The sequence below is a fragment of the Mustela erminea genome, chromosome 11, assembly GCF_009829155.1.
Source record: "Mustela erminea isolate mMusErm1 chromosome 11, mMusErm1.Pri, whole genome shotgun sequence".
In the NCBI taxonomy this organism is placed as follows: Eukaryota; Metazoa; Chordata; class Mammalia; order Carnivora; family Mustelidae; genus Mustela; species Mustela erminea.
In genome coordinates, this window is record NC_045624.1 from 19,640,656 (window position 1) to 19,666,861 (window position 26,206).

Here is a 26,206-nt window from a genome sequence, read left to right on the forward strand (position 1 = left end):
GAAGAAAGAATGGCTCATGAGTTGAAGGCTACCGTACTCTGAGTGAGCTCCCATGTCCTGATTGGAATGGCTGTATCTCAGCATAGAGAGTTCGAGACCAGCGTGGTGGCTTTGCTTATGGTGTGACAGCACCCCACAAGACAGTGCGGGATCCCACTCCCCACTGAATCAGAGTCTTTTGGCTGGCATGAGGCCATTGCACCTCTAACTGACTTTCCCTCTTTCACCTCTGATTCTTTCAACATAAGGATAACTTAATTTTTAAAACAAGGACCCTGAGACCCAGAGAGGTTGAGAGACTTGCCCAAGGTCACGTGATTCATTCAGGCCATCTTTAGGAGGTGAGCCCCCTGTCAACCAGAGGCCTACAGCTCTCAAATAAGCTGCTTTGGTGGTGGGGGTGGGGGGGTGGGGGTGCATGACAATTTCCCTGTTGCCACCATTGTTTTAGGCAGAATGAGAAAAATCACATGTCAGGGGTGGCCTAAAGAAGGTTCTTGGAAAAGGATTCCATAACCTGGAAGGTCCCTTACGGCTTTAAATCCTGGGATTCTTGCTCTATTTTCTTTAGTAAGGAAGTGTTCTCTTGCAGGCGCTTTATGGAAATGGATCTTTGATAGGATTTTGTTACATTTTCTGTTTAAAATAGCAATTAACTTTGCATCTCCCATGCTTTACTGAGGACCATGTGTATCATTCATTTGGAGTATTAGTTCACCAGTTAAGCCCACAGTTCTAGTTGTATATGACGCTGTAGTTCAGCAAAATAACATTGTAGCTTCTCACTACACTGAAAGCTCAAGAAAGCTTCTTGCTGCAGAGAGACCCTCATTTTCCTGGCTGTCAACCTGACTGATATTTTAATTTTTCTGCCCTGTAGAAAACTTCAGTCTCTTATCCAATAGATAAATGAGTGAACCCCCCAGGAAATGCTGCAGAATGTTTCTGTTTGCCAATGCAATAAATGCAGAAGCTAATAAATGTCTACTTACATCAGGAGGAGGCGTGTAATGAGTAAATGATGAGCAAAAGAATTCGGGGAAACAAATGATCTATCCAATCTAAGATGACAACCAGGTTCTTAATAACTTGCCTTCTAGTTGGAGAGAGGGCTTTCACCAGGCAGAGAATCAGCCTAGCACAAGGCCATTTACATCTGGCTGCTGATGGATTTGGTTATATTTGGGTCACACTGAGCCGTAAGCCGTGATTCAAATTCAGTCTGGTCATCGCAGACTTCCTTTGCTTCTGTAATTTCTGTGTCCTAAGAAGGGCAGTGATTCTAGGGCCCAGCTCACACTGCTTACTCAAGATTACATTTATAGTTCACATTTGTCTTTTTAATAAAGACCTTTTTCAAAAGTAAAGAAGCAGTCTCTTTCCCTTGAGATGTGTTCAGATCACAGGGGTTTCACCAGAACTTCTCTCCTGTGGGTGAATATGCTGTTCTTTTAAGTGCTTTTGTAGACCTCAACGCTCTAAACCCCCAGGGTCCGCCTTTATGGACACTCACAGAATACAGAATGCTTTGTCCCCCGGTGGATGGCTGCTTTCTCGCTTGTGGTGCCTGGAAGGACTTGCAGGAGGCAGAAGGCACAGTGTGATTAAGACAGAGCGACTGAGATAGGCCTTGGAAGCAGTTGCGAGCCACGCTGAAGCTCAGAGGAGAGACTCCATGCCAGACCAAAAGATCATTCGATGACATGCATTTTGTTATCACCCCTTTGTGTGATCTTTCTAAGAACACTTCTCAGTAAAGTCATGTGGAAAAGATTGGCTACTGAATACCAGCAGTTTTCAAGAACAGATTTTCATGAATATTTCTAGAAGAGCTATCCAATTTGCTTGCTGGGTCTTCCAGAATTATCTCTTCTTCCCCTCTTCCCTCCTTCCACTCTCCTCCGCTTGCTTGCTTTTTTTTTTTTTTTTTTAAAATAAGACACATTCTGGCCTGTTTTAGTCCCACATGAATGAATGCATCTCTGCAGCTGAGGAGTCAAAGTTTTAAGGAGTAGTAGGATTCGGGCCCCATAATGAAGGAAAATGTTAATGAGTCATCAGATAAAAGCTGGACCTGAGCGATACCGCAGAGCCCTTGTGTACTTGGCAGCATATGAAATGTGCCTTGGAGATGGAGGAATCCTGCGCAGGCCTTTCTGAGGCAAAGCCATTATACCTGAAAGCTAAGACTTTTCAATGCGCTCCTATTCACATGCATATTCCTCTGCCAGATCTTTCAAAAGGCCTTTCCTTTGAAAATACAAAAAGATAAACATGTCTTTGAAATGGATAGGTGATCCCTTCGCCACTTTCGAAATCTTTCTCCATTTCATACCAGGATTTTAACCCTTAAATTAAGACTGAGTTTTCTATTCACCTGCGAAGCTTTGTGTGTGTTGCCAGCCCTTGAGAGAACCATGTCACTGTTACTATTAACAGCTGAGTCTGGGCTCGGAATCGATGAGAGGAAATTAGAACTCGAGATAGGTGTTCCATGTGCGTGGGATCTTATTCTCCTTGGGTGACCGCGGCTCATTCTTACGTGCCTTAAAGGAAGACAATACCTCTGTGGTCAAGGAAAATCACGAGTTTGTCGAGTACTTACAGAAGAGCATCTATTGCTTTGTGTGAAAGAGGCTATAATATTTTTTTTTTTAAGATTTTATTTATTTATCGGGGGAGGGGGGAGAGAGCGAGCACAGGCAGACAGAATGGCAGGCAGAGACAGAGGGAGAAGCAGGCTCCCTGCTACAATATTTTTAAATCTCAAGACTTGAGTTACAGCCCTGTACTTAGAGCATCAGACCGGGGCTGATTTGGTTCTAATACTTATTGCCTTTGGGATGTCAAGCCAGTAACTTTAGTTAAGCATACCATTCCTGGTAGGTAAAATGAAGGTGGAGCCTCTCACTTTGCTGCTGCTTTAGCTGGTTTTCATGATAATATCTGTTGATACAAATAATCATTTATATCACATATGTGCTCTTGGGCATGGGTGGGGGTCCAGATCCTGCAGTTTTTAGCTGTTGCTGTGATGGGATTGTGTTTTCCTTGCCAAGGTGGGATGCCCAGACCCTCTGCTCTTTCCAGGGACTTTTTCATAATGAATACCGCATCCGTGTAGATTATAAAGCATTGGAATCATGTAACTATCTTTTTTTTTTAAAAAAAGGAAGAAAAATATTTCCCTCAGCTACTAGCACTTTGCTCCTAGGAGATGGTTGCCAGTAAATATTTCTTATTCAAGAAGTGAACGTTCACCCACTTAACAAATGGCAGAAGAATTTCAGGGACACCAGGAATAAATAGGGTTTTAACCTTTATCATTTAAAATAGGTTTCCCCTCTCTTTTAAAATTAACTCATACCATCTCATCTGCATTTTGGCCTCATGGATGGTTACATACTGTGTAGCTTATGAAAATGCTAGCTTTTTATTTTCATTTTCTCACTCTGGAAGAGAGCTGGTACTACAGAAACATTGTAAGAAATTGTAAGACTGTCTTTACTCTTCAACCTATTCACCAAGGACCAAATATTTAAATATTTCTTCTCCTTTTTCCATCTTCAGGATTGAAGCAAGTTGAAACAGCTCCTACCTTTCCATTATGTGGGTGATCTGTTATTTATCTGAGCTGTCCTCTCTGGTTGGATGTTTAAGTTGCTTTTCATTTTTCACTATTATAAGTTCTGGGATGAAAAAAAAATTAGCTAGATTTTTATACATACCCATGATTTCTTCAGATACTTCTAGAAACGAAGCTGAGTCAAAGTCCTTTGAGACATGTTGCTATAAATTGTACTGGTTTATACTTGCACTAGCAAATGATGAGGGGAGCCCATGACTTCATATGCTTGTCAGCATCCCACATCTGTATAAACAAAACAAAAAGCAAACCAAAAACCCAGCCAACTTCATAAGAATAAAGTGAAATGATTTAACCAATCTCATCTCACAAATTTTCCTGTACCCTATCAGATGCCACTTTCAGGGGAATGTATGTGGCAAATACCTGTACTCTAGACCTTTTTTTCAATGAGGAGATCTTGAAAGAATGGCATTTTCTCCTAGGTGAAAAATTTTTTTAGAAAATAATAAAATTATTTTTGAAATGTTGGCTTTGGTTGGGTTTTACCTAGTTTTTAAACTAGGCTTCTGATAGCGTACAATGCCAGTGACAAAAGTAGATCCACAAATGAGAAATGGCTGTGGATAGTAATCCTCTGCCCCTTACCTGCACCACACCCCGACTATTGAATACAGGTATGAGATGTCACATCAGAGGGAGCACCTTAGCTCCTTCGTGAGTAGATCTCAAAGGTGACAGGCAGCTTTCTAAAGCATGATGATGAAATTAACCTTTGAAGCTGTGGGGTGCTTTGCCATATGTGCGTCTCGGGGGCACTCTCATGTAAGGTTTTAGGCATAACTCCGCTGAGGAATCTTCTCTTGCTTAAGATGTGCTCAGCCTGGGATTCTGAACATGTGTGCGGCACTCTCCCTTTTATATAAACTGCTGATTTTCATGTAGTGTTGGAAGGGTATGACCTCTAGCAAAGATTATATTCACTTTGGGGTTGATGGTCAGCTGGTGCCGGAGGAGCAGAGGCCAACACTGTCATGTCTGTGAGAGCAGCCTCGAAGGTTTGCTTAGTTTTCAGGAAAGTTTTTCTTAAAGAGATTTTCTGGATCATAGTGAGTTACTGGTGTTGGTCTCTATCATATTTTAAAAATTCAGGTTCTAGGCGAAAGTGGGAAGATGGCAGGCTCGGTTTTGGCCTCTCCAGCCTGTTGTGTCAGGACCCCTTGGTTTCCTGACCCTTCTCCTTCCTCCTGGGGATTTAGTCTTGAGTCTCCATGCTTCTCTTTTGCCTTGGGAAGCATTAGCGTTGCCCCCCACCTGTTTGGTTAGGAGTCCCTCGGAGGAAGTCACCTTATAATAAGCCAAAGGGTAGTAAATGGGTTAGCTCAGAGTTTCTCAACCGGGATTCAAGGAAATAATCTCAGAAGGTCTTCTGATCTGTGTGAGAATCTTTAAAATTTGTGTTCTGTTCTACGATTGTATGATCAGTATAATCCTATTTGCGATGGGTAGCTTGGACCTTAGGAGCACGGGGTTGGATGCTTGCCTCCCTCCTCCCGTGGCATTCTCACTGTGATGAGGAACTCTTGGAGGCCGAAAAGGCTTAGGGAACCAAAGGCAGTTACAGCTGTGCTTAGTGTAGCGAGTGAGTTTCTGTTTCTCTCTCCACTAGCCTTTAAAGAGGTTTTCACCCTCCCATCTGCAGGGCCCACCCCTGGGGGCTTGGCTTGTTATAGAAAAATAAGCCCTTTTGTATGAATTGTAGGTTGGCCTGTCAGCGGGCTAGAAGAGAAGGTGAAATGCGGACAGCAGTTACATCACAGGGAGCGTGTCTTGTCCATTCTTCAGACCACAAATACAAAATTGTGAATGAGTAAAGAACACAGCAGAGTTGATGGTGAAGGAACTCGTGTTTGCCTGCTTCTCTGCCACAAGGGTTAATGTTTCCAGCTTTCTTCTCAGCCCATGGTTTTCAGGAGGACACTGAGCATGCGTGCGCGCCAGTGCATGTGCTGAACAGGTACAGGAGAGTTCGGTTTCTAGAGTTCCTTTCCACAGGAGGCAGTAGTGAGGCCAGTTAGGGTAAAATCGAGCATGTACCTGAGATGTGTTGGCGCCTTCTAGAGAGAGTTGTCCAGTGGGTATGCTGTTCAGTGTGCCTGTAGCCTTCCCTCTGTGAGCCCTTCACAGGACTTACAACCTGGCGAGCGGACCGTGTCCTGCTCCCCAGTCGGCAAGAGGACTGGAGGTTCCTGTGCTGGAAACACGTGGTAATTTTAAAAAGCCTCTTTGTGGAGGCTTGCAAGACATCATGGTAAAGTCTCATGATAACTCGTCTGAGAACTGTGAAATCGCCTTGTCTCGCCGTTGTTGAAGAAACAATGAAACACACAACCATGTTGGAAGTAGGAAGGTCTCAGGTGTATAATTCAGAAGTCTAAAAGGTGAGTGGTAGGTGTGTAATATAGAAGACTAAAGGATGAGTTGGAAAGGGGTTATGGTTTTCTCTCAGAAGAACTACAAATAGTAGAAGATTTTCAGACCTTTTATCGACATTATTATAGAAAAGGATAATAGAAAAATGCATAGCTTCTGTGTAGGGTAAATGGGAAGTCTCTCTGTAAGCATGGTTAAAGGCAAGAAGGCGTCAGGGAGTCACTTTGCCGAAAGTATCTACATCAGTTCCTTTTCTGGTATGATATAAATTTAGGTATAATGCCTGTTGGAAATTGCAGCATGGTTAATTTTATTATAAGATGAAACAATCCCACGGAAAAATTTTAAGTTGTTACAGAAGACTATTAAATAAGGAAAAGTATCTCCTCCTCGTGTCCTCTTGGCAGGGGTGGCAAATAGTCCTTCCAGAATATTTCAAGATTTGTGTGTGTACATGAATATACACCACTAGTTTAGAAAATACACTGTTCAAATTATTTTACAACTTTCTGTTTTTTCCTGCTATGTGGACCTCCATATCATATCAGTACAAGTAGATTTTCCTTATTTCTAAAGGGGTTAGAAGAAAGTTTTACAGGTGGAGAGAATTCTGCTCTGAACCTTGAATCATCTGACAAAAATAGCGAGAGAAATGAAAAGGAAATAACTAACTGAAGAACTGCTGATGAGGGGTGATAGCTAGTTAGCTCTTTTAGGGGAAAAAATAGGGCTTTAGAGACTCATTAGAAAAACTACTTCCTAGAAATAAAAGAAGTTCTATATGGTGATCCTGTGGCACTGTAGTTCCCTGTAATTATACATTTATCGGTGTGATTTGTGAATTTGTGTCTTGTCTCCTCCCGTATGTCATACGCTCCCGAGAAGCTGGGCCAGCCCCCTGTTTACTCTCCATTATACTCCAGATTCCTGGCCTCGTGTCTGGCACGGACCTTCAGTATTTGTAGAATGAAGAAAAGAACAGATGAGGGAATTGTAGAGTGCCAAGTGAATGGTGCAGTTGTTTATTTAAATTGCCCAGATGAAGAAACTGAGGCACGAGCTAAGATAACTCCTATATACATAGTATAGCTCATGTACTTGCAAGGCTGTCAGTGAATCTACAGTTTCTATTCTAATTAGAAAACTAAATCAGGAAAGAAAAACCTGAGACTCTTAATTAGTGAAGTTTCTAAAGTGCCTGGGATAAAACTCAGAATGCCAGAAGCGGCCCTGAATAGCTCTGTTGCTTTACATGAGCAGCAGTGAAGACGGAAGGAGAATGACTCATTAACTCATTAACTTGGCCAAGGTGCCTAGGAGACAGTGGTGTTTTCGTGAAATATGGCTTCTTTAAGTCGGTAATATTTGATAATCCAGGTAAACATGGCTTTAAAATTTGACAGTTCTTCCTGTCCTTTGTCAGAAAAGGAGAGAGAGGCAGACGGAAACAGATTCCTGACAAGTGGAAGCAGAGCATCACTGCAAAGGACAGAGGTGCCCCTGGTACCTCTTTACTTTATTTGAAGTCGTTCATGGGGTGCACAAAAAGCAAACTTGGCAGGGTTTAAGGAAGGTCTATTCTGGATTATTGTGACTCTGGTATCATGAAGATGGTAGCTTCAGTTTTAAGTTTATTTTCTTCCTATTTAATAAGTCGAGAGGTGGGCAGTCGAGGGCTGACATGTTGACTTCAATGTCATAAGAGCCCCGGGCACCTATTGCTTTGCTCCAGCTTCCTGGTCCAGGGTTTTCCCTCTTGAAGGTCAGTTTGTATTGCAGGATGGCTGCTGGAGCTCCAGCCATCACATCTACCTCGCAGACTGGAAAAAAGAGAAAAGGCACAAAAGGGCTGAAAAGATTCTTTGCCAGCTGAGGTTGGCTCTCTTTAAGCAGCCTACTTGGAATTCCCATATAATTCTGCTTACAGCCCGGCCTAATTAGAAGCAACCTGGAAATTGTAGTTTGGTTGATCATATATCTAGCTTAAAGGGGGTTTATTATCTAAATAGGAGGGGAAAATGGTGGGATTAATTTCTCAAAGGCTTTTTTGCAGGGAATCTTCATTTGCCTTTACATAGTACTTAATAATCAGAACTGATTTGTTAGAAACTGCTAAATTAGTAATTTATTATTGATCACTAGTGTTACGAATTTGGAAAAAAAAATAAGGTAGAGAATAATTAAGATATATATGTACCCGAAAGGTTATTAGCAGAAACACAGGCCTACTCATGATAGCCCTTCAGGCTTAAAACCAGCATTAACTCCTTCCACTTGAAGCTCAGTTTTCAGGTTGGAGAGTCGTGTAGGTAATTTCATGAGACTGGGCTCTGATGGGATTCGCTAGGGGGCTAAGGGTTGTTGGTGGGAGTGGTATTCTGGTGGAGAATAAGGAAAAGCCAGGCTCTGTGCCAAGTGCTGAACTTACAATGTCCCATTGATACAATCACCCCAAAAGATAAGGTCCTCATTTTTAGATGTTAAAAAGTGAGACCCAGTTTAAATAACCAAATCGATTCCTTGGTGTACCTCTTAGAAACAGAATACTGAATCTGATACACCATGCATTTGAACCAATGTTGGCAGTTTGCAAGCTATTTAAATAGGCCATGTATTTATTTAAAAGGCATTTTCTGGAGCAGGAGGTTAGCGGGAGGGAAAGGGATAAAAGGAGAGAGTAGAGACAGTGGACTCAAGGCCACAGGGTTTAAGAAGTGCCAGTATTGAAAGAGTCTTGAAGATGCCAAGTCCTTTATTCAAGGGTCGCTTTTCTCACTGATTATGATCAAATTCCTTTCCCTACTCTTCTTCCCACCTGTAACGGACTCCAGCATCTACAGGAACACAGAGAAGGCAGAATTCAAACCAGCCATTAGGCTTTCTGATAGAACGTTTGTCAGGAGAAATACCGAAACCACTAGATAAACTAAATTTAGACCATTAGTGTTTTTTTTTTTTTTATTTCTAAAACTTCTATAGTTCTTAAATTTGTTGTGCTAAAAATTTAGGTATATTGCATTCAGTCTTTTGCTTCTGTGTACGTCTATAAAAATACAGGTTGGGTTGAGGAAGCATGAACTCTCTTTGGCCACCTGAAGCCATTCACTGGGTGACTTCTAGGGCTTCTGTGCCTGGAACTGTAACCACACTGCATTTGCAGCATTAAGTCACGCCCCCAAATGCTTAGTTTCATCTTGGGGGAAACGTACTTAATCTTCATCTAGCTATCACATCCTGTAACATAGTTCCTGGACAAGTGTTGAAACAAGAAGTGGAAGCAGTAACACTCGTGTTTGGGTGGGTGGTGGAGGGATAGAGACCTACAATAGTGGTAATTATAGATCATCTTTGAAAGAATAGAGCCGTATCTTCAGCCAGTCTGCTCACACCTAAGGTCAGACCTGGGGCTTCTCCCATTCACTGTCGCTAAATGTCTGCAGAGTTGCCTTAATCTTTGAATGGACGGTGAGGAGGGGTGATACTCGCCTCTGAGAAATCCTGTAAGGTTACCAGAATTTAAATTATACCTCAGTGTGATGCATTATATACTTGTGCCCAAATCATCATCAGAAGCATTTTGTAGAAGAACTGGCAAGAGCTAGTTAACAAATTTTTTTTGTTTTCTTGTGACCTTTTTGATTTGTTCGTTTCCTGTCTACCGCAGGTATGAGCATTAGTTAGAACAGAAATAAGATTCAGAACCTGAGAAAATACTGCCGGAATACTATGTGTGCATGTTTTCTTTTGATCTAATTTAGAACTTGCAAACAGACACTTTTCAAATGTAGCAATAATGTGTGTCTGTGCACGTGCATTTTAAAATATACTTTTAAAGGGAGACTTTCTGAAAATGGAAAATGGCAGTATCACACATTGAAAAACATGGGCCACGGCCAGCCCCCCCCCAATTGGGAATGATGCCCGCTCTTGTGGATTCCCATTTCCTTCCTATACTGTCTAAAAACTTGGTTCTTGGATATTAGAATACCAGATGGGTAAATCCCGCCCCCACCCCCCGCCAGACCCCAAATTCGGATTTTAAGGGTGGCTGGAAAGAAATACTGGAATCCTTGTATCTAAAATCAACCACACTGTTTTGCGCATCATTTTGTGCTGTCGGTTCAGTTCTCTGTGGCCGGTATGATAAATTGCCTCAATAAACACCAATTCCAAACTCTGGCTTTTCTCTTGCTGTAGAAGTGAGAAAACGAAAACACTTGCATCCAGGGCTGGGCATGGTCTGTGGTTCTGGCCACCGAGCTGGAAGCGCGGATCTCTGGAGGGAGCTCCTCTTCCTTCCTGAGATCATGGGCACGAGAACGGAGCCGCAGTAGCTAGACTAGCTAGACCAGCTAGCCGGCCACTCGGGACACAGCCCATGCTGAGGCTGGCTTTGAAGGAATACAGAGGAGAGGGCCTCGGTATTGGATCGTATCCCCGGCACCGACATCAGCTCTGGGTGTCCAGCACCCAGACTTCTCCTGAAGTGAGGAAAACAAGCCCCTTACCTCTGTGTCAGCTGCCGTGCGTACCGTGAACTGTTAACGGCGCTCTCTTCGTACTTGAACGTGATCCTAGGTGAGGTCCTCATCCTTTTTCTGTTGTTGTTGTGGCATAGCAGGCTGCGGTGTTGGTCATTGTGTGTAAGAGACGTGTAACAAACGTGGTAGTCTTCCATTTTGTCCATGTTTTAGTATTTCATTTACTTTGGACTTACCTCTCTGCCAGCCTCTTTTAAATAAAAGTCCACTTTGGACTGAAGTTTAGAATGGATGGTGACACTCTGACGTGATTTCAGTAAGTTTCGTGCATCACGTACTGTGCCAAGTGCTGTAAGGGTAGCAGTGAGTGGGATGAGACACTTGCGTCTTGGGATCGTTCGGGCTCGTGAGAGACCACACGGAACACATGGTTGGTACTGGGTGCTAAGTGCTTTGGTAAACGTGGCGCCATGAGAACACAGACGAAGGGCATAAACCAGTTAGCTTTTACTGTATAACCAACTAGCCCAAACTTCGCAGCTTAAAACACCCCCCATTAATTTACCTCATGAATCTGCAGGTCACCAGCTGGGTGCTCCTTCTGGATTTGGCTGGCCTGATGCACGCTGAGTTGGTTGAAGTTGGGCGGGCCTAGGGCAGCCTCAGGTGGAGTGACTTAAAGTCTCCCCTTCTTCAGCCTGGGCTGCTTGATGTGGCGCTAGTCAGGGTTCCAAGAGAGAGGCTCCTGTTTGCAAGTGGCACGTCGTGGCTCCTGTCACATTCTGTTGGCCGGAGCAAGTCAGAAGCACAGCCCGGATTGAAGGGGTGGAGAAACGCCACCCAGTCATGTTGGGGGAAACTTACAAGGTTGTGTCACCCAGAAGCATATACACAGAAAAGAGGAAACAACAGTGGCCAGTTTTGCAGTCCACCACAGTGCTCTGAGGGAACAGGGGAGAGGTACAGCAATAGGTTTTTTTAAGGACTTCATCTCAACTTCTTTTCTTTTTTTTTTTTTAATTGAGAGAGAGAGACCACAGGCAGGGGTTGGGGGAGAGGCAGAGGGAGAGGGACAGACAGTCTCCCTGCTGAGCAGGGAACAAGACCCTGGGATCATGACCTGAGCCAAAGGGAGATGCTTAACCAACTGAGCCACCCAGGCGCCCCTCAATTGACTCTTTAAAATTCAGGATAATAGCAGGCTCTTTTTTTTTTTTTTTTTTTTTTTTTTAATCAGCACTTCAGGAAAGGGATGCCATCCCTATTTCCATCCATATTGGCATTGTTTTCCAATATTGCCAATTTCTACTGTATAGAACACTAGTTTTAAAAGTAACCTGTAAGGGAATGTTACTCTGAGAAGAGAAAAGTTGCATGCACAGAAGTATAGGATTGAAATAGCGGTTGTCAGCTTGTCCTTAATCCAGTGTTTCTCAGGGACATTTGAGGGATCCCGTTCTCTCAGGATGCTCCAAAATGAACAGGTTCCATGGGAAATCAGTATTGTTCATCTTGGAGATTCACAATGTGTAGTAAGAATTAAGGCCCTAGGAGGTCCTGGCATTAAAAAGTACTTTTAACATTTTAATTTGGGTCACTGGATTTCATTGGTGAGAATGTCAAAAATTATTGGTTTGATTTTTTTTTTTTTTTAGATGTGGGCTGGTTATTATCACCATCTCTCTCTCTCTCTCTCTATATATATATATATATAAATATATAGAGATATATATAAATATATATATATATATATATATATATATATAAAATAGTTTTTTTCCATAGCCATTAATGTTCTTGGTACTGCCCAGCCACGGTCTTCACATTTCCCGTTTATCTTAAGGAACAGAAAAAGAGAACTGATAAGCTGTATAAGCAAAGTTCAGTGATGATTGGTTTAATGGAAGAAAAGATTTTTGTTTTTTAAAGATTAAATTTTTATTAAAAATGGCTTTTGAAAAAAAGTTACCTAACACTACATACTTTTCTTTCTTTTCTTTTTTTTTACTCTTCAAATAATTTATAATGATAATAGGTAACATTCCTATAATGCTTACCATAATATATATAGCCCCAGGTACTTTTCAAAGCACTTTACACGAATGACCATATTTAATCTCCCAGAGATTTTCAGTAGGCCACTTCTGTTACTCTCCCCATCTTACGGATGTGAGGGGAACTGTTGGGGTAGAGTCACATGTGTTGTTTTACTGGGACAGAGCTGTCATTTCTAGTGTGGCTCTGAAGGAAAGCACAGGCTCTTACCACCGCTCTGCTGTGAAATCGCTCACCGAAGTATAGGGTACTGTGAACAATATATTCGTCTCTTAAATACATTAAAGAATTGTGTACAGTGGAGCATTCAGTCTTGCCAACTCAGTCTCTTGCCTGTGTTTTTAGTAATTAGTATCTAGTGCCTTAGATTGGAAAATGTTTTAATATAGAAAATGGAAACGCCTGTCATTTCCAGTGGTGTCTTGTCCTCTAATATAGGGAACAGACACATCTCCCATATCTAGTATTGTTATTTTGGAGATAGTTCACCTCCTAGGAACTCTTGTTTCACTAAATCTTTGACAAAAGAAAAAAAAAGATAAGCCTTTATCAGATTTTTGATAGTGCTAAAACATTGAAACGATAGTATTACTCTACTTTGAATTGGTAAGGTCTACCTTCTCAAAGGAAATCTTGGTGGAAGACATTTTAGTGGTCATGTCAAACAATAAAATCTTCTTTCAAAGTAAGAAAATAATAGACTTTTAATATTTGATTTAAATAAGCTTTACCTGCCACAAATTCATGTAACCACTGGACAAATCATGTCAAATATTTTACCTGCTGTTAATAGAGCAGAAAACTGCAAAGTGAATGAAAGATATTTTTAAATTTTAGGTCGTAGGGGCACCTGGGTGACTCAGGCAGTTAAGTGACCTAGCGACTCTGGATTTCAACTCACGTCGTGACCTCAGGGTCCTGGGATTGAGCCCTGTGTTGGGCTCTGTGCTCAGTGGGGAGTCTGCTTGAGATTGTGTGTCTCTCTCTCCCTTTCCTGCCCCTGCTCACTTTCGCTCTGTCTCTCAAATAAATAAATCTTTAAAAAAAAATTATTTTTAGGTTGTAAAAGGGACTTACCATTATAGAAAACTGTATGGCCATGTACAAAGCAATGTTCCTTTTACCACAATGTCAGATTTGGGGCAGCATTCTCTGCCTCTTCTTTTTGGTTCTCTTTTGAGGGTCATCTCACCGGATGGTTTCTCCCATTCCCCATACAGTATGAGGGCTTAGAAAGTATTTTAACAAAGTTTGGAGGGGAGATGTAGGTACATATATATATATAGGTACATACATACATTTTTTGTATGGCCATTTTAGATATATAGTTATATATATTCTTTACTTTCTTTGGAAATTGGAGTGTGGATGTTACTTCTTTGAAGCACAGACCATATAGGCCTCAAGATTTGGCTATTAAAAAAGGATCAGATGAAAATACAATTGATGGAAGTGCACTACTACAGGCTATGGGGTTGACCAAATTACAACTAACTTAGTTACATTAATGACTTTAAAGTAACAGTAATTTATAATTGATAAACAAGAAAAGGGCCTTATATGAACCTACTACCATCTCAAGACACCAGAGATAACACAGATAGCCTCGCAGAAAATTAGGGTGTGTTTCCCACCTGTGAGTACCAATTCAGAGTAGAAACATTGTAGCATTGGTAGGCAGCTGTGAAGCCAGAGTCTGGGAGTAGTTTGGGGTCCAGTTTGGAGAAGGACCCATTGGTTGCATGGTATGTGTCTCCATAATGCTTAATAATGTAGTCTAATTACGAGAAAACATCAGACAAGCCCAAAGTACCAGTCATTCTACAAAATTTCCAACGGGTGTTCCTCAGGAGTGTCAAGGTGTCATGAAAGACGAGGGGAGGCTGAGGAACTGTCACAGACAAGAGGAGACTGAGGAGCTGTGACAACTAAATGCAGTACGACAGGCAGGATTGGGTCCTGAAATAGAAAAAGAACATTTTAGAGAAACTGGAGAAATCCAAATGAAGTCTGCAATTTAGTCACTACTATTTACTAGTAATGTATTGTAGAATTGTTAACTTACTCGTTTTGATGATTGTACTATGATTATCTAAGATGACTTGAGAGGAAGGAGGGTAAAGATAGACTGAAACTATTCACTTTTTTTGTTTGTTTGTTTTGGAAACTTTATTTATTTATTTGAGAGAGAGTATGAGCAGGGAGAGGGGCAGAGAAAGAGGGAGAGAATCTCAAGCCTACTCAGAGCTGAGCATGGAGCCCACCACGGGGCTCTATCTCACAACCCTGGTATCACGACCTGAGCTGAAGTCAAGAGTTGGACACTTAACCGACTGAGTCAGGCAGGTGCCCTAGAAACTTGGCACTATTTTTGCCCCTTTTCCATAAATCCAAAATTATTTCACAATAGAAATTGAAAAAGTACTTTTATTTGGTAATGTGTGGACATTCTGCTTTAGCTTAGCGTTACCAAATCTTGACGTAGCCAACGTCTTCAGCATGTATGCCCCTACACATATTTTTCTGTTCTGGCTATATTAAATAATCTGTTGTTGTTAATTAGCTCCTTTGGAGAGAGGGAGGAGAGTAATACAATTTTTGTATATAATACAAAATATAACTAGTGTAATAAATAGCTGTGTACACCTTTTAGAACACTTCATTTGAAGAAATGTAGGAAGGTAGTGAAGCTGCCTGTTTTCTTTATTTGTGTTATTCTGCCCCTCATCTCCTACCACTACCACCAAACTGCTACCACTTGGAGATAATCAATGGAATTTACCATTTAATAATCCTGTTTCATTATTTTGCACTTTTCCAAACTTGACGTAAATTACACTCTATGATATCATATCTAGAACTTGCTTTTGTTTTTTGGTTTTTTTTTCCTCCACGTGTATGGCTAATTCATTCTTTTTCATCACTGTGGAGTTCTCCACTGTATGAATACCCAGTACTTATTCATACTCCTGCCGGCAAGCATGTTGAGAGTGTTGGGGTTTTTTTGTTCTGTTTTGTTTTTGTTTTTTTTATGGTGGTTCACTTTTTACAAGTATCTTCTGAAACCAAAATTGATCTGTACTCTTTCTGAACTCCAGTAACACTATCTACAACTTTTAACTCAATTATTTGTGACCTTTCCTTACTAGTGTTTTTCTTTTCTCTTATATCGGACGGAAAACTTCTTGATGATCTGTTTCCCCAAGGTGACCATTATTGGGGTAATAAGTATCTAATTTTGTTGAATGAATAAGTAAATACTTAAGTGAATTAAACACTGTCTATGTATAGATCTTGGCCATATTTGTGTTTATTCCCTTAGTTGTTATATGGTGTTGCCTCCTGGGGCTTTTTCTTTGTTAGAAAGATTTATACAGTGAGGGGAATCTGGGCACTGAGGTGGAAGTTAGGGGCATAAATAAAGCCTGAAACTTTAACCTGTAAAGTTAAAAGCTGAGATTGCGACAGCACAGGTACATTCTCTCTCTCTCTCTCTCTCTGTGTGTGTGTGTGTGTGTGTGTGTGTGTGTGTGTGTGTTTAACATCCTAGGGAAACGTTGACAAAATTAGTAATAATTTTACCTGCATTTGGCGTTACAAAACCGAGGGGAGCTCACTAATCTATAGTAGGGCATCATTCTTGTTAGAAAGCTTACTGTTTGCCTTAGATCATTTTGAATTTGTACCCAGAATTAGTTTTGCCGAAATTGGTTTTTTCCTCCAAAATTATTTTATTCTCAATATGCTTGCCAGCAGGAGAATGAATAAATACTGGGTATTCGTACAGTGTTGATCTTACTCTGCAAAAACACTTAACAGGTTTCACAGCTATGGTGCCCATCTTGTTGGATTTCTGTAGCTGCTTTGGCAGAGATAGGCAGGGCTGATATCATCCCTATTTTATAGGTTAGGAACAGTGGAATGGAAGCCGAGGGAGTCTGATGGACTTGCTCAAGGCTACAAAACAGAACCAGAAAGCAGATCTTTCAACCTGGTCCTGGCTTTGTCTGGACATTACAGTTTCAGTGCTTAAAATAATTGAAAGTATTAATCAAGATGTTACTGCTTCACCAGAATTCTAATAGGTGATTCAGTAACACAGTGCCCACTTGAGAGTTTATCATAGTAGTAGGGGGGAGTTTCTCATCAGTGTTACTGTGGATTAACTAGCTTTTTTACTGCCCTTTTGGTTAAAAGGGTTCATGAAAAAGCTTAAAGCAAACATTGCAAAAGAGCATGTTGTGACTGGTGTGTATTTTAACAGAAAGAAAAAATCTTCTAAGTAAAACTGGAAGGAAGGTGTGACACAACTTCAAGTTGAAATATCTGGGAAGACAAATGGCCTTTTGGGTAGCACGAGACCTACAGTTGAATTAAAACCTCTCCACATACAGACTGACGAAGTTGGTCACTCAAATTGTAATTTTAAAAACTGCAGAAGCAGTACGCTTGGAATATTGTCTTCATGTCAGAAATGCACCTTCGTGCTTGAAAATGATAAAAAATTACAATCGATCCTTAACAACTGTTCTGTTCATCTTTATTGATCAGGTGCAAGAAAGATAAATCGCAGCCCAAATAAGATTATAGTAAATGTTAGCATCGTAGGGGACTCTAGGTTGATAGAGAGCCATTCATCATCTCAAATGGTGACCTGTCCACTGCTCCAGCCACCCTGAGTCTGCTGTCTAATCACATACCTATTGATTTTATCTACATCCAGCAAACCTGGATGTGACTGTCATTGGGCAACCCAGATTGTTAAATGCAAAGGGGTCACTGGTGTGAAGAGGATTTCATTTTCATTTTCTCCCCAACCAACAATGATTTATTAAAAAATAAACTACTTCAAGTCATGCATGTGAAACCTGAGTGATTAGGGATTGAAGGTGCACAATAGACCACTGTATTGTGTAGTGTTCTTTTGTACTGGGACACATTTTGCAGGATATTTCATTGAGTCTAAAGGTGCCGGGGTCATTTAGGCCACCTCCTACAGCAAAACAGGTTTCAAAGGAGCCAGCCAGAACAGACAGTTTTAAATTTTCCTGCATCAGGAAAGGCATTACTTTCCTATTGCAACTTGATTTATGTTGCTTGTGTGTTCATTTATGTAATAGTGGGAACGTTTTTCCTTTTTTGGTGTGGAAATCACCTAAGTCCTTCCTCTGTTCTTAGTGACAAATTTGTTATAAATGTTGATGCTCTTGTGGTCATAGGGAGGCACTAGATAGAACTCATTCTCCTCCATAAAGAATCCGTCTTGAGGGCAAAAGTACTGTGCTTATAAAAACAAAACAACAACAACAACAAAACCAACCTTGAATAGCCTAGATAGAACATTGGAATAATAGGCGAAATATGTTAAGAATTTTCTCATGGGATCAAATAATGATGCATTTTAACTCTGAAAGTTTATTTTAATTATAACTTGTATGCCAGCAGGTACACTATTATTTAAATGGATACCTTTCCATGCATTTTTAAAAGTATCTATGCCACTTATGCAAGAAGTCTTTGTCCTTTTGCTTGAATGGCTGAACAGAGATTTTACGTATTGTTTGTAATTTTAAGTCCTGCACACGTTTTGTCCTCTTGGACAATGAAAACTATACTATCAATCTTTGTCCACAGAGCTCAGAGTTCTACAAAGTCACCACTGAACAGTATCAGAAAGCTGCTGAAGAGGTGGAAGCAAAGTTCAAGTAAGTTTTGAACACTGTTACAGTTACTGTTCTTGACAAGATGCAAGTACAACTTTATCACTTTTTGCACAGAAGATAATTTGTTGCTTAGCCCTCTGGAATACTTGGAAATGTATTTGGAAGGACAAGGTGTATTCATGTTATCTGCTGTTGGCAGAATTCAAACACAAGGAAAGAGCCTTTGTTGAAAGCTTATTGCAACTTAATTTTATGAAGTAAGAGAAAATTGAAAACAACGGTAATAGAATTTTCATTTGGAATCATACTACCTAAGATAGGCTGCCCTTGATTATGAAGGTGATGTGAAATTGCTATTAATAACAGAAACAGAGACCATTCAATTTTATGTAATAAAATGATGGGCATGTCCAAATTTGAGTACTACTTTTCTCATGTTTAAGCTGTTTTCATTTCTTCATATGTACCTTGAAAGCATTTAAATCACAGACTTTACCTTGCATTTGATTATGAAGGTGATGTTAAATTGCTGCTTCTGTTAATCCTTGGAATGTTTAAATGAATGTTCTGTAATTGATGGATCAAAGTGTCCATGACCTATAGCCCTGTACTTTCCCTTTGCTGCCAGTTCTCACGATAGGTAAGAAGACATCATTCAGAATTTTCCTGAGAGTATAAATAGTTCTATTGTGTAACCGCTGTTAGTAGCACATGTGCAAATTAGCGAAGCAAAAAAAGGTGTTGTGACAGGTTTAGTTGAAAGATCACACTGGGCTCTGACCTCCTTCCTGGTGCATGTTTATAAGCATTTGATAAAATGATTAAACCCTAAGGTGTAATGTTATTACTTTCTGCTGTAGTACAATTTGTATGGTAATGGATATTAGTGTTCTTTTAATGTTGATGTTTTTTTTAAAAAAATGTGTGTGTGGTTTTTTTTAATTTAAAGATTGTTTGAGTTGTAGTTAAACAGACCTCTAGTCTTTGTTAGTGAATTCTCTTTTTAGGGACAATAGGGAAAGTCCTTCTGAGGATGGGCCACAGATCTCATTCTTAAAGGTTAATGTGCTATCTTAAGTATTTAGGTATAAAATTGGGTATGGACTTGATTTTAAAAGGTACTTAACATATGCATTTTTTAGTTACCTTTTTATCTTTTCTCCCTAATGATAAAGTAGCATTCATTAACTTTTTTTTCTTTTCTCATGAGAATTTTTGACTTGGCACCCTGGGTATTTCTTCATTGTAAGAGAACAGCTCTTCAGATAACAATTTTAAGGTAAATCGAAGGAGATCAATTCTGACTAGGATGATCTGTGAAGTTCTCATAAAGAAGGTACTAATGTAGTTGAGGCTAGAAGAGGAGTACTCAGTGGATGGAAAGGAAAGTATTCAGAAGGAAAATTACACTAATTGGTGGGTGAGCAATCAGTTCAGATCAGTGGTTTGATTCAGAGGGACTTGTGCAAGACAGAGTTGAAAAGGTCGGTAGGGATCATCATTAACTAGGAAGTTGGTCTTCATTTAGTAAGAAGTTTTTGGAAGGTCTTTGACCAGGTAAATGCCCTGATTTCTGACCTTGAGTAATATTAATCTGACAGCGGGTGTGAGTCTCGATCGGAGGCGTGAGAAACAGCGGTGGACTGCTGAGAGGACTCTGTAAGCAACAGAGAAAAGGAAGAGATGGGTACAAACAAGCCATTGAAAGATTAGATAGGAGTTGGCAAATACCAGTGCATTTGTTGGCTAGGGCTGCCTGACAGAGTCCCGCAGATCGAGTGGTCTAACAGAAACCACTCGCAGTTCTAGAGGCCAGCAGTCTGTGATCAGCAAGCCAGCGGGGTCGGCTTCTCCTGAGGCCTCTCCGCTTGGCTTGTGGGCGGCCGTCTTCTCTCTGTGTCTTCACAGTGTCAGCCCCTCTGCATCTGTGTTTTAATCTCCTTTTCTTATGAATCACATTGGATTAGGGCTCACCATGATGACTTCATTTTAATGTAATTATCTCTTTGGAGCCCTTCGTCCAAATACACTTTCTGACACCCGTCATTAGGTCTTCAACATCCGAATTTGGGAGGGGAAAGTCCAATTCAGCCCATAACACCTGGATAGAGAGGCCAGGGGGTGGCAGGGACCAGAAATAGAGGTTTAACAGATTGGAAAATTGGTGGAGGCTGGATTTTTATAGAGTTAAGTCTGGTTTGAGATGAAAAGAATCATTCTTCTGAAAGCCCCATGCACCTGCCATATCCTTCAACCTAGGCTAGCCTGCTGGCAAGTGAGAGGGTACATGGGACACAAAGCCAAGTGTCCTGCTGGCTTATGCTCTCCAAGACAACATGGAGCTATAGGTTAGACTTTGTTTTATTTATTTATTTTTAAAGATTTTATTTATTTGCGACAGAGAGGGAGAACAGAGAGAGAGAGCAGAGAAGGAGAGTGAGAGGGAGAAACAGACCCCCGCTGAGCAGAGAGTCTGATATGGGGCTCGAGCCGAGGACCCTGAGATCATGACCTGAGCCAAAGGCAGACACTTAACAAGTGAGCCACCCGGGCGCCGCTAGACTTCGTTTTAATCAGAGCCTCGGCAGCTTCATCTCTCTTTACCTTTAGAAGATATTTCTCTTTATTAATTCTACTCTCACCTCCTATAGTAGAGAATTTGGCCTTTCCCAAAGGGAGGTCTGGCCTTTATACTCATCTTCTAGGAGAGGTAACCTCTCGGCCCTTGGAATTTCCCAAGCGATGGAAGGGTCTCGTTAGTCGTGATGGGCCCTTTGGGCCATGTGGTATCAGCCCAGCCTCTGGGGAGGTGGTGCCGGCGACTGAATTGAGCTGAGCAACATGGGCAGTTAGTCAAGCCCATATAATGAGGCCCCAGTGAAACCCTGGGCACTGGAATTTGGGTAGGCTTGTCCCGTTGATAATACTCTGTGCATATATTGTTACAGGTTGCTGCCGGGAGAGTAGAACATCTTGAGGACAGTGGAAACTTTGCATCTGAAGCTCTCCCAGACTCTGTCCCTATATATCTCTTCATTTGGCTGATTCTCCTTATCATTTCCCATAATAAGCCGTACTTGTGAGTTTAATAGCTTTCTATGAGTTCTGTGAGTCCTTTTGGTGAATCATTAAAGGTTAGAGTGCCTTAGGGAACTCCTTGAACTGGCACATGATGTCAGGGTGAGGACAGTCTTAGGGACTGTGCCCTCAGACTTTGTAATTCGGCTAAGTGTAGTACAAACAGAATTCCAGGTTTTTATATTCTGTGGGGGAATTTTAAGAGCTAGCTTTTCAAGACAGTGACTTTAATTATATTATTATTATTTATTATTTTTTTTTTGGCACTATCTGCTAGACCAGGCTTCCTAGACACTGTATTTTTGATTTGCAGTAAGTTTGTTGGCTTCACACCTAGAAAGTGATAGCGCCTTGGCTCTCAGAGGTGCTTCGCATCTTTGAAGGCCCTGAAATCGCTCAGTGGAACTTTGTTTCTCCTTACAGATTTGGCCATCCCAGGTAACCATGACGGCTTTAATCTTTTACAAGGCAGTATACTATCTCCTTTTCATTTCATGACAGAGCTGATCTCAGTGGTCCCCCTCAGACAACAGCTCGGAGGGACTTCGAGGAGGATTTAGTTAATTTTATCTGATGGAAGGTTTCATGTGGGTGCATCTTGGTTACAGGAGATGGCAGCTTTTTAAATTACAATTTCAAGGGCAGTATTATACACCTAATAGGGGTTCACACAAAATCATTGTAAAGAGAAAGAAAGCTAAGAGCATTTGAAGCCACACATGATAAACACCAGTCGCAAGGATCCATCCTGCCAGGATAGCTTAATGGAATTATTTTAGGGATGCTTAAATATTAACTCACACTTCAGCCCTTCAGTTTATAGTTTTGGCAGGAAACCATTAAAACACTTTAGATTTAATGGAATTTTTCCCCCTATTTAATCAACACGCCATTTATTCAGAGAGCTCCTCTGTGACATGCCCTCTGAGTTCTGAATATACAGCCATGAAGAAACAGGTAGGATCTTACCAGTGTGGACCTCGGAGTCCATCAGAGAGCAGGACGAAGACAGAATTTTAAAGTCGCTTTTGAAAAATTCTAAGTTCTACTGTCATGGGATAATTGTCATAGGGATACAATTGTATCCCTAATAAGTTATTAAAAATACTATTTACATTTTTTTCAGTAGGAATTAAGCAGTTTGGGAATTAAGAATGTATGCTGTTTATTTTCCTACAAGAGCTCTTACCCCACAATAGCTTTAACATTTTAGCTATAAAATCCAAATCACTCAGCAAATCCAGCAATTTTTTTTTTATATCTAGCTTTTATTTAAGAGAGAACCTTTGCTTTTCCCAGTCCGACTAGAACCAGTCACTGTTAACGGTTCCAACTGCTTTTTATCACTCCTTGTTATTATCTGTTAAATAGAGCAATTTATAGTGTTAGTTCTTAGTTTGATGATGCTGGGGCCATGTCACGTTAGCTCAGCATACTGAGAATTATGCCCCGTGTTAATCCTTATTCTCCACCTGATAGGTAATTAATTTAAAAAAATACTATATTAAATGGCACATTGATGGTACTTAGCATAGGTCTAGCATAAGATAAATGCCTAGTGAATATTTGATTTTATTGTTTTTATTGTTCTGTATATACTATATATATCTAATATACTTATTGTGGTAATGTTATTTTATTATTATGTCCAACTCAAGTTATACAACTTTGCAGCAGAAGAGAGATTTCTGTATTTGTTTCCAGATAAAATCTACATGATGTTAAACCCCCCTCTGGAAACAAACAAACAAAAGCAACAGAAAGAGTTCTTATCCTCTGGGTTCTTATCCCAGCCCAGCCAAAGACAGGGGATGAAGCCATGAGGCTAGAGGAGGGAGAGGACCTCTATCTCTGGGTCCCTCTCAGAACTGCATCTCCTGGGGGGATTAGAGCCTGGGCCCCACCTATGCAAAAAGGAAGCGTTATTACCAGGGTGTTTTGTACATACAAGTTTTTATTTAATATAAAAATCAATATTAAGCACATATCAAAGAAATGTAGAATATTCTGAAAGCAAGGGAAACCTCATGAAGACAGTGCAGTATCAAACAAATGAAAAGCATTTTGAAGACAATTGATAATTCTTTCCCATGCCGTCGGAGATAACAACGTAGCCCGGTTCCACCTTCCATAAAGGAGAAAGTGTGAATGTGGGAAGCGACGTAGGTCTGTTCAAAATATTTTTGGGGATCCTCTCGTTAGACGTGTAACATTTCAGCTTGTCACCAGTTTTGGTGAAAGACGAGGCACTTGTGAAGGACTACAGTTTTATGAGATTGTATGTGAATATTCGTAATACTCCTTTGTGTGCCCGACTTTATAAGGGTTTTCACTTTTATCCTTGAACGAAGTTGTTGAAACCTGACTTATAAATTTGGGCTCATGGAAGAAGCCTGGGTTATCTTTACAAGGAATTAAAAGATTAGTTACCCTGTGGAAGAAGTTTAGGTGATTTTAGAGTATCTGAGGAATGCTATGCAAAACTCTTAGAGATAAAGTGGATTTTATAAGTATTCCCATATATTCAAAGTTTCGTTCAGTGTAAAATGCTTTAACTTAAAATATTTTTGGTTTTATTAGGTTTTTCACTTTGGCCGATGTAGGGGTGGAAAAGTTATCCTAAACTTGGTCTAGGTTCTTTGGCTGATTGAATAATTAAACTGATATAAAACCAATTAACAGGAGAAAACAGCTCAGAGTGTAGTAACGTGTATACATGAGAGAGACCTGGAGAAAGTGAGTAACTCTCTGAAAGGGCCGGAACCATCAACCTTAAAGGGCACCTTCAGCAAAAGACAGATGTGGGAGATGCGGAATCACTTATGGGAGCGCAGTAAGCAAGGGTGCGGCTGTTACGCAGATTCCAGTCGTTGTCTTCCCCGCTGATGAGAGTTTCTGAAGGTGGGTCGTGCCCTCTCCTGATACCGCAGGAGAGCCGCCCCGGCCCGTGCAGGATGCCTTTAGACATGTCAGCGTCTCCCTCGAAAGGGTCACTTCTGTTTGGTTTGGAGAGCTGCTCATGTGTTGGCGGTTAAGTAAAAAATCATCAACCAAAAATAATCCTTAGGCCAGATGTGTCTTGGGGTGGCAGATCTGCTCCTTTTCACCGGCAGTCCTGTGTTTTGTTTCTCTTCTGGGTGGCTGGTTTTAACAACTCTACTGCAGATGAGTTCGTGAAGCTGAGGATGACACGCCACTGGTATCAGCAGGTGTTTCTCGTGTTCTCCGTAATTACACACGGGATCATGGACAGTTTTAAGCAACAGTGTTTAAAGATCCTGCTTAATTGGCTGTAAAATAATTAAATAAGGTTTTGACTGGCAAATTTATAATTCTGTTAGATGCATAAGCCGGTGCGCTGGAATGTCAATGTGACTTCGGTTTGGAAATATTAGATTAATAGAACTCATTGTACTGCAGGTACAAAGTTTACTCTGATTAATAGTCTCAAAACTTTTCCAGAAGTGTGGCCAACTAAATTTATGTTACTTACCTTTTCCTTTTAATTAAAACTTAATTCAAAAGTTTGCGCTGTTCAGTTCTGCTGTGCTTCTCTTTCTGGTTTCTCCAAAGTGGAGCTCCAGCAATTTTTCGGTGACTCCAGCTGCCTTTTTGAATAACTTGCCTTATCAAAAGGATTAAAATTATATACTGTTGTACATGTATTTGTATCCGCAGCTGAAAGGTACCCTGCACATCGTCTCTAACACATATTGATGTCTGCTTATAACCTACTTTAGTGCTGCGTGAATGGCTCTGATAGGCCAAATATACATGATAAATGTTTTATCTCTGATTCTCATTGATCAATTTCTAAATGATCAAATGGTTTCTCTCAGTAAGACACTAATTCACATTGATCAAATTCTAAATGACCAAGTTGACTTGGTTTCTGCTGAACACAAATTGTATTAAAACAACATTACTTGAACATGCTGTCTTTTCTAATGCAGGAGTTATGTTACCAGCAGTTACATTATAACTAGAGTTATTGTATTATAAAGATGTCTCCTTCATAATGAAAAGTTTACACAAGAAGAAAAGAATGCGATATTGCAGGAAGAACAGGGCTTTGAGCAAGGATTTGGGCTTTTACTAACTAATTAAATTCTGCATTTGTACTGGGCCCTCCTTCCCCTTTTTTTAATTTGAAAGGCTGAGAGCAGGAAGCATAGCAGCTGCAGTGGTGACATTTTATCCCCTAAGGTCCTCGGAGCCAAGTAACATCTTGATTATTCATAGTAAGAGATTTAGTAACCGAAGAAGAGGCAAAATTCTAGATAAAGTAAATAAATACCTGTACCCTTTGTGTATAAACTTGGTTTCGATAGCATATTTAGAAGTTTAAGGTTATTTATTGTTTTTCTAAAAAACAGTCACCTCTGTCAACTGGCAGGGTATCTCAAGCCCTGTAGAGTTTGTCAGTGTGTTGCTGGCGGAGGATTTGAATTCTGAAATTGAGAAACAATGTTTATGAGCTGAAGGATATACTTTGTATATAAAGCTAATGGCAATTATACATTTGGCTGAAACATCGCCTTGGTTATTTAGAACAACTAATTCCTCGGGCAGGTTATTTATTACCTCTCTGGCTTGTCTCTTCCATCTGTAGAATGTAAATTATAACCACCACTCTCTTTAGGGCATCCAAGCTGAGAAGGTTTTAGAAGTTGAAAAAGAAAAGAAAGTTGTCATTGAGCCTCATCTAAAAATGGTTGTAAATGGTTGTTTCACTCAGTTCTAAGACACTGGCCGCCATTTTAAGTATGTTCTGGATGCTGTTGGCAGCCTTTCGATTCTTCCTCAGGGTTATGTGCTGGGTAGTCTGGCACCTGTCCGTGTATGAGTCTGTCTCTCTTTCCATCCCCCACATCCTACCCAGCTCCAGCCACAGACGAGTCCCAAGTAAA

General features: G+C 40.6%; 1 protein-coding gene across 3 annotated transcripts in view; it reads left to right on the forward strand.

The window, feature by feature from the left end:
- Positions 1–26,206, forward strand: part of CHCHD3 (coiled-coil-helix-coiled-coil-helix domain containing 3) — a 277,669-nt gene that overhangs the window by 205,775 nt on the left and 45,688 nt on the right. For all 3 annotated transcript variants that reach the window (XM_032304109.1, XM_032304108.1, XM_032304110.1), the window contains one exon: positions 18,190–18,260. In XM_032304109.1, coding sequence (XP_032160000.1) covers positions 18,190–18,260 — 71 coding nt within the window. The remainder of the gene's footprint in view (positions 1–18,189; positions 18,261–26,206) is intronic.